Source organism: Hirundo rustica, chromosome 1 (assembly GCF_015227805.2).
Source record: "Hirundo rustica isolate bHirRus1 chromosome 1, bHirRus1.pri.v3, whole genome shotgun sequence".
Taxonomy (NCBI): Eukaryota; Metazoa; Chordata; class Aves; order Passeriformes; family Hirundinidae; genus Hirundo; species Hirundo rustica.
Genome location: NC_053450.1, coordinates 85,962,896 through 85,981,606, shown reverse-complemented (window position 1 = coordinate 85,981,606; position 18,711 = coordinate 85,962,896). Strand labels below are relative to the sequence as shown.

The 18,711-nt window shown below is 35.8% G+C and overlaps 1 protein-coding gene across 2 annotated transcripts in view; it reads right to left on the bottom strand.

The window, feature by feature from the left end:
* Positions 1-18,711, bottom strand: part of EXOC2 (exocyst complex component 2) — a 129,026-nt gene that overhangs the window by 80,897 nt on the left and 29,418 nt on the right. For both annotated transcript variants that reach the window (XM_040062072.2, XM_040062054.2), the window contains exons 5-7: positions 16,450-16,563; positions 11,961-12,085; positions 467-547 (exon numbers count right to left, since the gene is read on the bottom strand). In XM_040062072.2, the coding sequence (XP_039918006.1) occupies positions 467-547; positions 11,961-12,085; positions 16,450-16,563 (320 nt within the window). The remainder of the gene's footprint in view (positions 1-466; positions 548-11,960; positions 12,086-16,449; positions 16,564-18,711) is intronic.

Genomic DNA, 18,711 nt, shown 5'->3' with positions numbered 1-18,711 from the left:
GTCTAAATGCCAGTACATTAAGTGAAAAAGATCCTTTCAAGAGACCTTGACTGCAAACATCTTATAATTGGGTTTTTTTCCTGCTTTTACTTGCATGTCTTATAATCCTGGTATTTAGGTCAGCTCATCCTTCCACAGTTCTGCCTGTAGAGTTCCTCTATAGTTCCTCTGTTTTCCTCATCCACTCAAAGTTGTGATGCCACCAAAATTAATCTAAAGTAAACACTTTGAAACCGTCTTTATTTTGATATTTATTTGCTTTGTTATCACAAACACTGCCAAAAGTTGTGGCAACCACTGCTACTTATTTCAAAAGATGCATTATCACTCCCTGGAACCGCTATCACCAAACAGGGAAGGGACAACACACTGTTTTCTGCTTTCTACAATATTCCTAGGGAAATATTAAGGCCTGTTACAAAGTCCAAAGTCTATAAATAGTTGCTGCTGGAAGGACAAAACTTACTGTTCAGTACATTCTCCAGTTTTTGCGTCATGGATCCTTCTACTTTTTCCGTTCCATCCGCTTCCAGTTTTTGATGGATTGCTGGAATAAAGTGTCTAGTTAAAATGCAGAACATTTTAATAGGTGGGAACACATTACATCAAAGTGACACTTTTAAACATTTTTAAAATTAAAAATAAAGTGTTATTTTTCTTTTTAGACACAAAAAAATACAAACATGCCTCATGGCAGCAGAGTCTAGTGGAGGACAGAGCTTAGAGCCAGATACTGCAGAATTTTAACCATTACTTTGACATGGACTTCCCCTATCTTCTTGAACAAGACAGTAATACTTAAGGAAAAAATCCACAAACATATGGACAGAATAATCTATTAGCTATTATAATCTAAATTAGCCATCTTGTACATCTATTAATTAAAAAAAATATTTTGAAAAGTATTATTTAAAGACATAATACTTCTGCTTTGTAAGTCACTGATGTCACAAAAAAGAAATTACCAATAATTATAGGGTAGAAAGAGAGTCACTGGGAATCTGGATGATCCCAAAATCAAGTGCTAGAATATTCACCCATCACTTCTTTTCATCTATAAAAAGGCACTTCTAAAATACAGTTTAAGAGTTTCTTGGAGCATCAACCATTATCATAATGTTTCTGTATAATTTTGCTCAAAACAACAACAAAAAAGAGGGTAGGTTGCTTTATTTTTTTTTTAAGGATGCTGCTTTTCTTCTGCTCTAAAATGCCAAAATCCCATACTCTTATTTCCACGTGGAATGGAGGTGGAAATGCACAGTACCAGCACTAATTTGTTCTTTTACTATAATTTACTCTATTTTCTTCTTCAGGGAGGGGGAGACTTAACAGCACAGCCTGATGACACTATCTTACTCTGAAAATATGAACAGAGAATGTAGTGTAGGTAGGCCTTTCTTCTACTTCCCTTCTCTCACACAGCCCTCCCTCTCCCTCCTACTGTCCAGCACAACCAGCACAAACCAGCATTTCTCTCTTTTAAGGAAGTATTCCTGTATATATGCAGCACTTATAAAATATTATTTCCTTTTCAAATTTTTAATCTGTTAATGTGTAAAATCCACTCTGTCAAATAGCCATCAGCCCTTATTACTTTAGATATATTCGAGGCTTAAAGAAACTCCTCCTACTGCTTTCCATTGGTTCACAGTAGAATGAAGAGTGAAGCTAAGCTACCCCTGAAAACAGTCCTTTGAAAAAAGCAAGTAATGATATATATTTTAGTTCAAAACACAGATACAGTTCTGAAAGCAGCCTCTCCATTGTTCCAGCTTATCTTGCTCCAGTTTGTATGGCAGAGCAACCTGAGCTCCTCAACTGGATTCTTTTAAGGTGAAACAACATTAGAAGAAGCACTCCAAGACTACACCTAATGTGCTGAAGGAGATACCTGGAATTTAATCCACTGGGTGAAATTTGAACTAGGTCTGAAATATTCCCATAAACTGTACATGCCATGCATACAGAGATGCCACTGCCAACTGGTTTCCTCTCTGGTGCCATCCCTACTTGCCCATGCCATGGAGATGCAAGCTAACAAGTGAACAAGAACAGGAACCCAGTGGCCTTAGTCCTACTGCAAGGTGTGAGTGAGGGTGGCTATTCTGAAACAGAATGGTCCTCTACAGTCTTCAGCCTCTTTCAAAGGAGGAATATTCATTGGGGGGAGATAGGGGAGACAGGTGAAAAACGCAAATGTGTAATAAAAAAAAAAGAAAAAAGCAAGAAAAATTACATTATTTTCAAACATACAAATGTGACCCTTCAATCCCTTGATCCTACACAAATTACAGGACGCCTTGCTTTCATGAAGATACAAGAGCAACTCTATTTTCATTCTTCAAGCCATCAGAGGGGTAAAAAAAATCTAATTAGGACACCATATTTCTTAAGACAATCAACTCTTAAATGAAATGACCTAAAACTAATAGATTCTTGCATATTTTAAGGACAGAGATCTATCTTAAAATATGATGCATTGTTACCTGCTGCACATATTTTGTGTACAATGTGGATAGCACTTATCAACAAGAATACTTCCACAATTTTATAACAAAAACATTAGCAGCTCTACTGACATTATTCTATTTCTATATACCATTTTCAGTCAGAGGCAGCCAATTACTGTAGTGCAATTAACGTTACACACTGAAAAGCAAGTTCAGCAGAACAGCAACCACAACATAAACACACATTTTAAAGCCAAATGTTGCAAGTACTATTGTAATAATATCAAATTGTAATGATTTTAATTTACATATTTTGAAATCCTTCTATGAAATATAATTTAGAAAGATACTTTAAAAATAGACACAGATGAAAATCTAAGTTACATACTGCCTCAGAAATTTTTAAAATTTAGCATTTTGGCACCATTAATCACATACCATTAATTGCTGACCAATTCAATATCATGTAGTTTCTGAAGGGGGCACACTTAAGCATTCCCAAAGGTGACCTGTAATATCTAAACCTCTATCAAAGCATACATAGTGGCAACAAAAGGTAAAACACAATGAGGACTTTTTTCTCGTACAAAAGTTTTAAAAGAGTATTGCTTACCATGTTAGAACTTTCAAAAAGTCTCAAAATGTAGCTTCTCATTATGAAGCCAGCTTATATAGAAATTAGGATGATATTAAAATTAAAATATCAGGATCTTTAACCAGTTGCTGAAAGTTAAAATACATCTGCCCAAAGCACTTCTCTTTCTCATCTTGTTCAGAAAAGAACATACAAGAGCAATATGCTATTCCCTCCTCTTCCTTTTAGAAGGCAGAAAATAATATTTTTTTACATTGGTAGCTTTTGTGCATAGCAACCTGAAAAACAGTATTCAAGAATCTTAATTTGAAAATTTTGATGTTGGAAACCCAGAAAGAATGGTCCTATTAAATCAATTTATCACGCACTTTCAGACAGAGAAAAGTATGTCAGCAGGGCAAAAAAAATAAAAATAAACCAAGGTGTTAAGTTTCAGAAACATGGAAAGCATTGCAGGGTACAGATAAAGGCATATGTAGCTAGCGAAGTAAACCAAGAGGCATTTTTTAACCATTGTCTGAAATAAGGTACTTTAGGACATTCTCTAAAGTCTAAACCTACTTAAATTACTCTGTGTTCACACAATAAATTTCTTGTATTTCCTTCTATATGTTTAAGCTACTTTGTCTACTGTAGGTATTTTTACACATTATATTCGGATTTAGCAATAGGTACATTCATGTTCCAAAAAAAAAAACAAACCCCCAATTCTTAAGTTTTCGCAGTGAAAAAGGCTTTCTAATAAAGTCTGAGCTTACTCCATTTGCATCAAATGTTTCTGAAAAAGCTATGTGCACGTTTCTTCCATGGGGACCAGACAAAAAGCCTTTGATTTAGAAGTTTAGACAAGCTAAACTATATGCAGTCGAGAGAACTGTCTGTAGACCTCATCTTTGGAAGGAATCTAGAGATACTCAAGTTATTTTTTTCTCTTAAAGCGCTAAATCCATCTAATAGTGGGACGATAATGTTTGAGACAACCCCTGCTCCCCTCTACCCAAAGGGCTTCCTTTTCCTGGATCTAGCAATCACACAGCTGCAGGGCAGCTGTAGTGAGATAATTTGGTGCAAAACTAACTCACTACACTAAGGAAGAAATGTTGCTTTACTGATCAGTGAGCTTATCTAAACCTTGCCTCAGTGGCAACACTGGAGTATAAGTAAAGGAGCATATGGCCACGGGAAGGTGGAAAGCCATCTTACTCTTCCCACACTACCCAGTACTTAAAATCACCTTCAAATGCAACTTCTAACCCTCAGCTCTTCACTGGCAGCAGTAAGAACAGTAAGGAGAAAATTTTAGGTCTTTGAAGGCTTGAACTAAAGGATGGATGGAATTTTTCTTGAACTGCCAGTTACCCTGGATTTATCTGGCACAAACTATACAAGTTGGAAAAGCAGTAGGAAACGTAGCAGAATGTGTTCCTTATTTTTAGGAGTTTTATTGTAAGAAGCATACAATAAAAAAAAATGAGGAAATGCTTGATCTGGATGCTTCAACTAAGGCCAGATAATCAACTGTATTTTGTATCATCTTTGCCAGTGAGTGTTCACATTTCCCAGCTAAGTCAGAATATTTAAAGGCTTGCAAACTTCACAGCTGCAGGCAGATACTGATTAATAATAGTGAAGAAACTAAGTTTAAAACTCACAAACTCTGACTGTGACTAAATACACTAATTGCAAATTTCTACCTGGCAAACAAGCCATAATACAGACCTTGTATTAAAATAATTACTACTTGTGTTGAAAACAATTTTATTTAATCTAAGAAATGATATGGGTTTTTTTGTTAGATTTATGGCAACCATAAATCTAGTAATTAAACCACACTTGCCAGGATCATGCAGCTTTTGATTTGCAAATTTCATACTTGATTCCCCCATTAGATATTTTTAAAACATATTTTGAGATAGGCACCAGGCATGGCATACTAAAAAGTTCCTCAGCATAATTCTCAGCTCAAAGCAACACAGATGAACATTTTCTACCATTTTCTGACTAAAGGATGGCTAGAAATGCATATGGCATATCTGAAAGTCTTACTCATTTTCACAGAAATGTGGTTAAAGAAAAAACGTACTTGAAATAAATCACATCCTTTTAGTCAGATGCAGAAAACAGGAGGGGAAAAAATACAAGAAGGGCAAGGCTGACTCAGCAAAGTATTTCTGAAGATCAGTGTGATAACTAAGAACCTAGCACCAAAGAACAGCAATGGAGGAATGAAGAACACATGTTAGAACACTGCCAGGATTCATGTCCAATGCATGGATAAAAATGCCTCTGGTTTCCTTTATTGGAAGATTGATGATTTTCTGTAAGTTTATCAAAATATAAGAAGGCTATTGATGAAGACAGTATCCCAATGCAAGGTAAAAACTGTTCTGAATGGATTCAACAAGACTGCAGGGCTGCATATAAAGAGGAAAGCAATAACAGCATGTCATGAACAGAGCTCTTAATACATTATCCTATGAAAATCTAAAAAATAAAAAAAAAGTAGGGTGGTTTTTTTCCTACGGCCATTAGTTAATAGTGCTAAGTCTAGTTTGGTCATTCCTGCAACGCCCCTTGAGAATTCTAGATATTTTTGTATTGGCATAGCAAACTTGGCTTTGCTTTGGTTAACACTATTATACCTAGCAAAAATGACAAAATATTGAACTAAATGCAGTATTGTCTTAAGTTGCCTTTTCGTGTTTTGTTTCTCTAGCATTTACTTCTTCAAGCTTGTTTACCAACACAGTGGAAAAAACCAAAGAAAATGAACAGACTTAATATGGTATTTTAAGGGAATTAAAGCACAGTGCTAGGAAAGGAGGCTTTATTGATAAATAGACCCTGAAAATTTTAGTCTAAAAACATTATGAGACCAGACAAGTTGTTCTCAGATGGAGTTATATTAAAGCAAGTCTGATATCTCTAGGCAAATATCTTGAAAATATACAGGAAAATGTGACTTATTATTCTGCCTATGGATGCACTAAAAATTCCAGGACTGGATCCAGGCCTTTGCCAGAGAACTTCAGAATTAAAGAGTACAGAATGTGCTATTCTCTCTTTACTGGTGCTAACTTTCTGCATGTGTGAAAGGTAAAAATAGTAAAAATAAAAGCAGCTTTTAAATGTTGCATTTAAAAGGTGGTATGGAAATCAAAATGGAATAATGCAGCATGAAATTTAGGTGGTTTTATGGCTTGCAGGATAAGTCGGGGTCAAATTTAATCATAGGTAGCTTTTTGCAAACTTGCAATCAATTGCAGAATTTTCTGTTTGAAATTTGCAATTGCAAAATTTATTTCTCTTTCTACATGCTTTACTACTTTTCAACTTCACACAAAAAAGTTAACTTAGCTGAAAAAAACCCAAGTTTATAAAATGTGACAGCCCCACAGTAACTATAAACTGCCAAAACTGCATTCCTTTGGAGAATTCCTTTGGAGAATTAGCTCGCATCTCTAAAACAATAGCTGATGAAGAAGCTACATGAACAGTCAGCATAAAAGCAGGTACAGGTTTGGGCAGAGAACTTTCACTACAGCCTGTGACAACTCCTGCTGTTTCCTCTGTTTTCTAATCAGATTTTCTCTTCCTTGAGACAAAAAAACCCCAACTCCCTACACAATGCCATGCATGAAAGGAAAGTTTGAGCCTTTTATCATTTGTGAAAGCTTTTGATTTTATAAAGTTGCATTAAGGTAACCATTGGTCTGCTACAAAAAGTGACCATAAGAACTGCATGAAGAGGAAGCATTCATCCAAGACTAAACTATCTAACACCACTTAGGTACTTAATGGCACCCCTTTGTCATCTCATCTTTCTCTAAGAATACATTGCTCATTTTAATGTCTCTCCTGTTATCTAGTGCTGAAAGATCAGAACACAAGTTTTCAACAAGCAAAATTAAATTAAATTTAATTTAGCATAGGTATTTTTAGAATGGCTAATTTAACACATCTATTTTTTAATTTTGAATGCTGAGAAGGCCTATAAATGCAAGGACAAAATATGAGACTGATAGTACTTATCCATCTCATTCAGCGTTTTTTTCTGTAAGGGTAGAACAAAGATGATCCAAGTATTCAGACAGGAAGACCCCCTTGGAAAGCTAGAGAGTGAGCAGAGAGCACATCAGCTATTGCTTCCTGCTGACTACATGGAGGCATGATCGTAATTCTTAACTAGAAATGATCTAACTTGCCTTTACTATGGGGCACACAGATGCAGAGGAACTGCTGCTCTGAAGTGACTGATATGCTCTCAGATATGCATCCAATACATGCAGCATCATGTTTTATTCTTGCCAGTTTATTTTCATGGCCCTGTTCTTTCTTATGCTCTGCAAATTGTCATCTTTAAAATCACTAGCTGTAACAGCAGATTGCTCTTACCCTGCAAAGGCAATATGCTATCACTTGAAGTAGGATGAGGAAGATAACATTAATAGACACACATCACATAGAGGATCAGAAACAGAGCTATTCCAGACACTTCAAGCCACCTGCACAACACTTAGGTAGCAATCACATATTTGAATTTGATTTCCCCAAATTCATAGGTTTAACAAAAATCCATACTCTTTGAAAAAATATACACGAGAGTAAAGCAAAGCAAAAGTGTGAATTAGATTTGTTTCAAAACAGCAGTGTGACAACAGCAAAACCTGGTATGCCAATGCCACACTACCAAGCAAGAACAGTCACACACTAGCATTTAATTGGACAAAAGAAAACCATTTCAAAATTAATCATCAATCTAGTTTGCAAACAGAATCACTAATGAAAAACTGTGTTGGCTCTACATAATCTCTTTAAATTCAAATGTAACAAAACTCCTCAATGGTCTGAGGCAAAGGGACACATTTATGACAGGCTAGAATCGGGTTTTTTTAGCTTTTCAAATTCCCAGTCCGGCTCAGAATTGAATATAGCTCAGGTGATATTTTTTGTTTTACTTTCAGAGAAAATGAATTTAGCAGACATAATGGCAGCAGCACAGACTTATTCAGCCTGAATCCAATCCTGGATCACTAACATGCCCCTTCTAAGAATAAGCCTTAGGGAATGAACTGTAAAAATAGTCTGTAGGAAGAAAAAAACAAACCAAATCAAAAAAACAGGCATTGGCCAGATTAGGATCATTTCAGACAGGTAATTTCAGCCACACTAACCCAGTTTATGTATTAAGAAAGGTAGTAGATAAACGGCCAAATATAGTCCAAGGTCCCTATAACGCAGGTATTCCCATAGGCCACATATCTGAACAGGGGCCGGGAAAGGGAAAAAAGGAACAGTACTGTAACAGCCAGCAGCGCTTCTTTTGTACCGACTTCCTGAAAATCACAAAAAATGTGTTTGTAGTTGTAGTTGCAAAAAAAATGTTGCCATGGCAAACTAGAGAGCCAAATCTAAACCCCAAATTTGCTCATATCTGTGTTTAAAAAGCATTACATCATCTTCTCTCCCTGCCAATAGAGACGTACTTACATGTTTTTGTATGAGCGACTGAAGTAGTCATTTCCCTGTTTTTTTCCTTTCATTTAAATAAGAAGAAACTGCAGCCTTAGGTTCATTGCAAAGAGAATTTCAGAAAACAATATACTGAAAGAAAATTAATTTGCTAACTTTCCTGACGACTTCTGTGTGGGACCCGATTTGCTCATGACGATAAAATACGTCTTAACTACAAAGACATAAACAGCCACCCTTTTAGGAATGCTACCTTCTAGATTGCAATTAGAACTACAGGAAATGAACCAGCTGAACTCCTCGACACTGACAAGTGGGTCAAGTTGAGACAAACCCTGCTCCCCTCAGCTCAGTTTACAGCTCCCTTCAGCAGATGAAACAAACTTCCTGTTGAACATCTCTGCAGCCACTGTCAAACTGTCAGCCAAGCTAACAGGCAGAGAGACATGGGGATCTGATAAGGCTGTTCTATTTTCCCAGAAATTAAACCAAACAAGGATAGGTTCTGGTCTATTTGAGCTCTTATTTTCTTAGTAAACTGCCTCTAAATCACAAAATACAATAAACATCTTAGGACTGCTTTTTATGTTTTCCACTGCTTATTTATGAAAATACTAATAGTCATTAAAATGTGTGATAGAGTCTGATAGTACACTTAAGACCAGACAGAAGTTACTGGTCCTAACTAATGAAAAAAGCTGCACAATAATCAGTAATTCAGGGTTTCCTTAATCAAGATAACATATTTGAAACAAACATTGTTAAATGCATATGAGTTTTAAAAAGCATGTATAAAAGCTGTAGAGGAGTATGAAGTAACTGGAGAAGCAAGTGTTATACCTCCTAAGGCGATCCTCCTAGAAAAAGTTATCCTGTACTAATTTAGGGAGACTTAAGAGAAATAACCGCTCACAAGTAGCTCTGTTCTATAACTACAATGCAACAGATCTGCAGTTTATGAAGCATAACCACTGGGGTTAGAAGATGTTCTAAGACATCTAAAGGGGAAAATTGTGAGTCTAAATTTTTGCCCTCAAAAAACCCGTATCTTTAGAAAATACATTAGATTTTAGAAATCTTCCCAAAGCAAGAGAGTTTAAAAAATATCTAAAGCAAAATGAGCCAACTCAGAAAATTTAAATCATATTGGAAGACAGACAAAATGTACTCAGTAAGGGTTTTCCCTTGAGTCACTTTTCATCTGTGACAGTTGTATGCTCAGCATCAAATAATAAAAGTTTGCAGAACAATGGCTATGTCCCTAAGAGTTTGTGCTGAAGCAATTGTTCAGCTTTCAAATATAAACTACTCCTCACATAGGTTTGTTGTAATGCATACAAATTCTAGTTGCACTTTTTAAAAGGAGAAAATAAAACAAAGATTCACCCTTACATGTGTAAGGGCAGAAAAGTGCCATCACATCATCTTGCACAATCACTGCCTAGCCAGAATATATTTTTAATTTAATGTTCTTCTGTTAAAAAGCTTGAATTTCATAACTGTATGCTGAAGAATTAATGGGGGGTTTGTTTGCTTGGGAGTTTTTGTTTGGTGGTTTGTTGTTGGTGTTTTTTTAAATCTGCATCTGAGCTGTTTCTCTAGAACAATACTAGTAATGCTTACTCTTAATTCTCAGCATCTTTCATTTGAGAAAACTTTAGTGATTAAATGTTCAGGAAAAAGCTTTGACATGTGGCAGTAGGGCTGATGATGGCATCGAAGAAGTCGTTTTTTTCTTCTTGCTACTGGAAGCCACATCCAGCTTAACAGTTGATTGTACTTATCACAAGTTTGTCTTTAAAAAGTTATGCATTTTTTCCAGCTATATTCCCTCAAAAATATCCTGCATAAGGAGGAAGAAAAGGTGAAAAAGTAGTTCTGCATTCAAGACTGAAATTCATATGCCATAAGAGCGGATTTATTGACTGAAAAGCAAAACTCCTTTTGCACATGGATTTAACATGACATTTCAACAGAGAAATGGGTATTCAAACGCTACAGAAGGCAGCTGTGACCTGTACGGCAGCCTCATTAAGAACTTGGGTTCAGAATTTAAAAACTAAGTATAATACTGATCTTGTCCTTGAACTTCAGTGTTACAGTTTTGAATTATTAAGAGTGAGGCTCTAAGTCTCTACAGCATCAAGGTCATTCTTCCATTATACCACTTTAATTCACTGTATAAGCTGAAATTCTGCTTCCTTTTGAGCACTAAAGGGAGATCACTGAGGGGAAGAAAAAGCCACGCCATTGTGGTTACAGACAAAAAGTGACATCAAGAACCACTTGAGTCATCCCAAGTTTAAATTAATAATTTAGCTAAAGGACTGCACCAATAAACCCTGATTTTAGGAAAAAATAACACTGATAAAGGTAAAACATGCAAAACAATACCACAGCTTATATTTTTTTAAATATTTTTTAAAATTTTTGAGTAATTAATAAAATAAATAAAAAATAAATAAAAATAAAAAAATAAAAAATAAAATAAATATTCCACATGCAAAGCAGATTTGGTTGTGAAAAACAAGCCACATTTCAATATTTATGTGGGATTATGTTTGAGACAATTTAAGAAAAAAAATAGGATTTCAATATTTTCAAGATGTGTAAGAATTACAAGGAAAGCCTATTATTTTTCCTAGCATTTAATGAAAACTCATCTTAAAAAGGTGAAAGAATGCCAAATAATGGTTCTTCTTAGAGTACCACCACATTCTTCAGGTTTTCTGCTATATTATTTAATAATTTTGTTATTGAACCTAGTTAGATTTTGGCCAAAGGAGTCAATGACCAGGAGGGATAATCAGCACAGTGGTAAATGAAAAACCTCTTACGGGTGATTTCCTGGGCATAGTTGCTATCTTATCCAGACCAGAGCCTCACTAGACAGGACTAGAGTAGCCCACAATGAGGTTTGACTTGCAGGACATTTCATGTTTTAAGACTGTGTCTTTGTGTGCTTATATATAATAAATATATACACAAAAATGGCAACTCTGATAACCTCACTAGTGTGCTGCACTCTCCCAATGGCAAGCAGACCAGAAAGGCTCTCTGATCTCCCAGAGTAACAAGGGTCTGGATATTCATATGAATATTATCATCTGACTATTGAATAAGGCATCAAAAAAATCAAATTTTTTTCTGTCGCTACAGTTTAGAGTAGCTACAGAGTCATCTGAATATTAACTCCAGTTTAACACTTCTCTTTCTTGCATTTGTGGTCTAAGCAATTTGATTAAACGCTTTCAATTCCTGTAAGATACAGTTGGTGACATCTTTTGCAAATAAACCACATCAATTAGCTAGCCAGTTCTAGCTTGTGACAATCACAACACAGATTTGGGGCTCATTACACAATTTTAGTATTTATAAATACTTATAAATATATAATATTATATATTATACTGTACTTAGTAAGTGCAAGGCATCTTTACCTGACAGAGCATCTTGTGCTTCAAAAAATGTGCTGAGACCTCCTTTCACATAAGCTAGACTCCCTTCGTTTTTCTTATTGGCTTGTTTCTTCAAATTCACTACAGCCATTTTGAGCTGATCGAAACTGAAAACAAACAAGAAAACCTCAGAGACATTCAAACAATAAGGCCAGCTAATAAATAAACAGAACAAACTACTTGGAAAATAAAGCCACTTACTTTCAGAACATCTAGTAAGGGTGAATTAATTGCTAACGAGCATGCTTTTCAATAATGAGAGTTTATTCTTAGTCCAAAGATCTCAGGTTTTTATTTTCAATGCTGAATAGGGGGCTCCTATCACTTGTGATGGAAGAGATTTCTTTATAACACAAACTAGTCAGGATGTTTTTCTAAACATGCAACACTTCTCTTACTTAACTGTCTGTACTATATTAAACAGGTGACAGTAAAATTCACTACACTTATACACAGTAGATTAACTACTGAGATATTAGAAGTCTCTTTAACAATGACATTTGTTCAACTCTGCAGCTTTACTCACAATCCTTTCTCACTTTTGTTTTGGAATTAATATTTTTATGCTGGTTTGGACATACAGTTCAGAATTGAATACAACTTTAGTGCAAAATAAAGAAAAGCTAAATAGATTCCTGTTTAATGAAGGGATGGTTTTTATAAGCAATCTGCTGAAATACTTTTGAAAGACATTTCAAGGGCAATATTAACTGCCAACTCATCATCGTTGTTGGTATGTTGGTAACTTTCTTTCTATCTGAGTTTCCTAATATTTCTCAATTTTGCCACTTTACATTTGATTTCACATCTTTATTTTTTGCAAGCACCTGCAATTAACTGAGAAGTCTTATGTTGTGAATAAATCTTAATTAATTGTAGATAATTTTTTTGTTGTTGATGATGATTAATGTGACCTCAGTAGCTATAATACTTGATTAACTATAAAAACACCACCATGAACAAGCTCAGAAATACAAATATAGCAAGTAATTTTCATCCTTAAAGTCCTTCCATCCTTTTAATCCTTCCCAGCTACAGGCCAAAGCAATTGCCCTAATACAAAAAAAACCAAAACCAAAAAACCAAAACCAAAAAACTGTGCTACACCTCTGTGAGGCGAGGGATCAATGAAATAGAAAACTAAGACAAGAGAATTCCATCAATATTCTGCCCAATTTAAAAAGAGCTGGTACAAAAAGACTCAGTAAGAGAACAAACCAAATTTCAGCTCAGGCACAGAGAAGGCTATCACCACCTGCTGGGAGACAAAGCACACTGGTGCACTTAAAAGCACTTTTCTTTTTATACTGATGATGTCACAACATTTTGCCTAATTTTCTGTTTCCATCTGCTGGACAGAAATAACATTACTCATTACCTGGATTGGTCCACTTGGGCATATGAGAAGTACTTACCAGCAGCATTTTCAATTTAACAAAATCTGTACAGTTCTCCTTTTAAGCACTGTTTCAATGTTACCTGATGGTCTAATGGTGTGTCAAAATAGTTTACTTCTATTTAACAGGATATTTCCAAATAAAAAGAATTAGTAAAAAGGATGATACACTAATTTCTTAAAAAGAATGTCCTTCAAGGAAAAAAACAGACGTAAGCTAACCAAAATGTCAGTGCACCCCACTTTTACCATTTCCAATAGCTAAGGTTATGTAGAGGACAAGAACTAAACCACTGCTGTATTTCCAGAAAAAGGGCACAAATTATATGGGACAGATATTTATACAATTCTAGAATATTTTTAAGACTACACGTTTTGAATTGGGAAGAAAAAGAAAACGAACCAAAACAGTTTCGCTGCTTCTTTGTTCAAAGAGATACTTATAGTTAGATTCAAAACATGACTGGATTTACCCTACCCTTTGACCATTTACTCCTGTTGAGTTTTACACTGCTCTTGGACCTTCAACACTAAGATTTTGATTTTATAAACCAATACAAATGGAGTTAATATGCAAAAAACTCCAGATTTCATTTAAAAGTACAAATTAAAACTTTTTATTCCATTGGATGGAGGAGATCATTACTTGAAACTGTTGACATGCAAAGACAAATCGATGGAATTTTTTTCAGCAAGAAGGATGAAATACTTAAGCAGATACTACACAAAGTATTAAAAATATTTTTTCTTTTCTGAAAGCACCTAACTCATTCAAGCTGTATAACCACCAATACTTATCCACTCCTGAGCTTGCAGCTCAGCTCCCACATCTTTCTTAAAGCAGTGGCCATAAGTGGGCAGAGCACTTCAACTGCAGCTTTAACAATGCCAAGCAGAATAATTATCTCCATATCTTACCTAACACATTGCTGCTGAAAAACACCAGAAGATGATTTGCACTAGACAGTCAACTTTTACAAATGCTGGATTGTCTTCTGTATGACTGCTTTCCAATCCCAGCTGTGTACTCTCCTGCTTGCCTTCCCCACACCCCTTTGAGTCTTGAATTCAACAATTTCACAATTGCTACAGCCACAGCTACCGGTGGTTATCACACCCCCTGCCTTGCCTGCAAGAATCAGATTCAGAAGAGTAGCACCACCAAAGGCCCACACTGCAGCCATGTTAGAAGTCTTGTCAAAAACCAGGGTCTACTCCCTGGAATTTCCCCAAGTTGCTTAAGGAAGATTTTGTTCACTTTCTCCTGCCACTGCAATGTCACCCATTCCAGACTCCTGAAAAAGATCACAACCATCCTGCTCCATAACAGACCCCATGTATTTATTCCAGCTGTTCTTCATGTGAAGGTCAAGTTCTTCTCTTCTTCCCTGGGTATCTTTGTCAGATGGCCTCTTGCTATCTATCCCAAAATACTAGGTACATGAGCTATCCCACCTTATTCCAGTGCTGTGTTTGTCTAATTCCACATGGAGGTCTGTCTCTTGTTTCTCAGATGGCACATGAGTGTGTAAACACACTTAAGGTTAGACACTTCCAGCTAGGTTTGTAACTTCCTGCAGCATTCTTAATGCCATCACTGAACCCATAGGTAGTATTCTGTCCCTTCATTTAACTGCAGACTGCTATCACCATTCCCTGATGTTCCGAATTTGAAGTTTTTGACAACAAAGAGCAAACCTGCTGGCAAAGATGCTCCCACATTCCCACCCCACTTTTTCAAATGAATTCCATTTCTCACTAGCAGTCTTTGTCCTTTAGTCATGGATCTGGCTACAGAAGTAAAAAGTGCTGCTTTTGAAACCAGGGGTACCAGCTATCTATAAATTTACACTATGCATTCCCTGTTACTTGAAGCTTTCCCCCTCATGTGCAAGTCAAAGGGAATACCTAGGCTCCCACATTCTTCACTGTTGTCCCCAGTCTGCAATCATTCATGATCTCTTCTACAACTCTCTGGGCAGTGTCATTGGTGCCCACATGGATGAGCAACAAAGTGGAAACAGTCCAAGGGCCAAACAGAGAGAATTTTTTTTTATGAAGACCTACATCAAAATCTATTTATTCTTCATCACTTTATTAATCCCACAATTTTTTTAAAAAAACTTGATGATCCCCAGAGTTATCAGTGTCTGACAGAATTAATTTGGAATAACTCCTCTGAGTTACTTATTTCAAAAGATGTTGTCACTATCAAGTAATAACGTTCTCTTGCTTGTTTTAAAATACCCTTTAAAATACCATCATTTTGAGAGAAAATTTCCCAAGTAGAGTAATGGTTATTTCTGGATCTTCAAAAACCAAATATCCTCCCACCCCCAAAGCCAAGAAGCAACCCATACCTTTTTCTACCAGCAGGAAACAAAACTAAAACAGTTTGTAAAGTGGTATTTCCCTTTAAAATAGCAGAGTATCTAGCTGAAAACGACATATAAAGCTCACCTTCTCTATTAAAAATTGCTTCCAGTACCATGTGAATATAAGCAGGTAGAAGTCATGGAGTTATACACACAAAAATATATTTATATAATACATTTATGTAAGTACGTATTATCAACTGTGTTTCTAAATTAAGATCCTAATTGTCAAGATTTTAAGGGATTTACCTCAAAGATTCTACTTGCTTGTCCAACTTCTGCTACTATAGCATTTTCCACAAGTGTTAACTACAACCTAAATGATATTAACAATTTTAGTAATCTGTTCAGTGCCCATAACCTGTGTCTCTGTTCATGACCTAACACCTGGACTTTCCACTGAAGGCCATGCTAACTTCTTGATTCCTAAAGTTTGAAGAAAGACAGTTTACATCTGACATTGGGGGAGAGGGATAAAAAAAGGCCCCATCATAAATTAGGTCTGGTTAAAAACAAAAATCTCAGAAGCAGATTAATCAAACTGGTTGATTCAAGTTTCAGGCCAAGCAGAAACACCGGAAACAATTGTGACTACAGTTCTATTGCTGTAAATGCAAACCACCATTGACACATCTACTGCATAGTAAAATACCATCAGTGACTGGCAATTGAAACAATTACCTATATGATAGCAACAAACCTTGTTGTTGAATGATTCTCGATCAGGTACCAGGCAGCAGAAAAGTTTTCACTTGTGAAATCAGCGCTCATCCCAGGAAAGAGCGACTCTAAATCTTTTTGAGGAAATCTGCCCCTGAAAAATAAATATTCATTTCTTCAGTGAAACATAGTCTTGTAAACAGTTTACAATTAAAACAGTCACAAAAATCCCCAAACTAACAACAAACACCAAATCATTTCTCTATAAGATGGGAACATTAACTTGCAACTCACCTTGAAATAAAATCAGCTATTACAGACAGATGTAACATGACTGGAAGAGACTGAAATCTATTCTAAGTGAAATTAATTTTACCATATTAATTACACTCTTACACATCAGACAGAAAAGTTGTCTGTACAAAATGCTTCTATTTAATTTTAAAATGGCAGGACATCAGAAATCTGACAGCTTGTAAACGATCTCACACAATTATTGTCTATTGATTCCTGAACAGCAGAAGTCACACAGAAATATGAAAGGGAGATACACAGAATATACTTCCATTACATGCACACACACTGAAAAAAGTATAATACTGAGTTAAAGTAATTCTCTTGCAAAGCAGAACACACTGATCTGTCTGTTCACCGTACACACCAAAGGAAAAACAGGCTTGTCTCAAGTGACAGCCAGCAGGTTCTGTTAGTTTTTATTCAGTCTTACAAATGCATGAAGATATCATGCGAGCCAATTCCTTGTGGAAACAGATTCTCTACAACAGCATTTTTAAAACTACATGTAGTTTCTAAGACACTCATCCAGAAAATGTATTCCATTCACTTTAAGTCTGCTTAATAAAACTATCTAAAGCACTTTTTGATGATAACATGACAACCTTCATCCCTCAGTCCGGATATACACTCAACACTTGGCCATATTTACTCCACCATGCACTCAATACATCACCAGGTGCACTCCCTCCTCTCATCTTCACCACCAGCTGCATCCCATCTTCAGAGACTAATTGTGGCAAACAAATTCACTTTTGGTCAGCCCTAAATGGGTCAGTCAGTTGGACTAGATGGACTTACGTTCCTTTCAACTGAAATACTCTTACCTATTTCAAAAATGTACTGTTTCATTTTTGGATCACAACATCCAGCTCAAAAGACAATGAAGTCCCTCTCTGGTGCTCACAAGTTGGGCGAATTTTGCAACACAAAGTATACTGAATGCAAATGAAAATCTGCCACCAAATGCAAAGTATTTGAGAGCAAACTTGGGTGGGAATAGCAATCCACAGTCAGTTCTAAGACTTATATTTAACACATACGGAAAGCCATTTAAATGGACACAAAAGCAGTGATTTGTTAGTTTTAGTTTTTGCTGTAATCTAAACATGTTTCAAGATAGTTAAAACTGGTTTTATTACAAAAAGCAAACAGTATATTAAGTGAAACAAATCTAAAAGGGGACACATTAAAAAGTACAATTATATAGAGGGGAGTTGTTTCCTGGAAGTCTCTTTTCATATCCGAATGGCCATTAGCACAGGCAGGTACAAAGGACCTACGTACATAATGACATGGTACAGAAGTCTTTCATCAGTAGCGCCTGATTACAGCAGGGGCATGAAACAATACTTTTTAAAATCCAAAAGAAAAATCAAATGAGATGCAAGGAAAAGTGATGACAGATATGAAAAGTAGAGATACAGGGAAAATAGTGTGAGAAACAAATGCGGCAAGAAAAAATGAGGGTGCCAACATTCGCCTATGTTCAGTGAAAAAGTAATGATGTTAAAATAAAACTTTTAGGCATAAGTAGTGAGATCCAGGATTTTCAATGACCTTAAATTTCGTGAATGACAGTAAGCAGAAAATGCTGATGGATCTAAGAAGAAAGTTTCAATTTATTCTTCATTTAAAGACAATATAAGATACTTTATTTTACCCTCAAATTAGTCAAAAGTACCCAGTAGGAACATGAAGTTGAAGGATAGTACTTCACATGTGATAGACAGTACAACTGTACAAAAAGCATTTATATTAGGTCCATGCATGGTGACATCTTTGTGGACAGTTGCATTTTTAATACTAAAAAACAAAGCAAAGAAAACAAATCTGAGTTTTTGGGAGAGACTTGGACATTCTCTGCAAGCACTATTTAAATAAATGCAATCAATACAGCAGCGGAATTTTGCTCATATTTTCAGAATTTCCATGTATGTTCTCCAAAACCAAGAGACCGATACAACACAAAACCCACACACACACAAATATACCACTACCAAATACT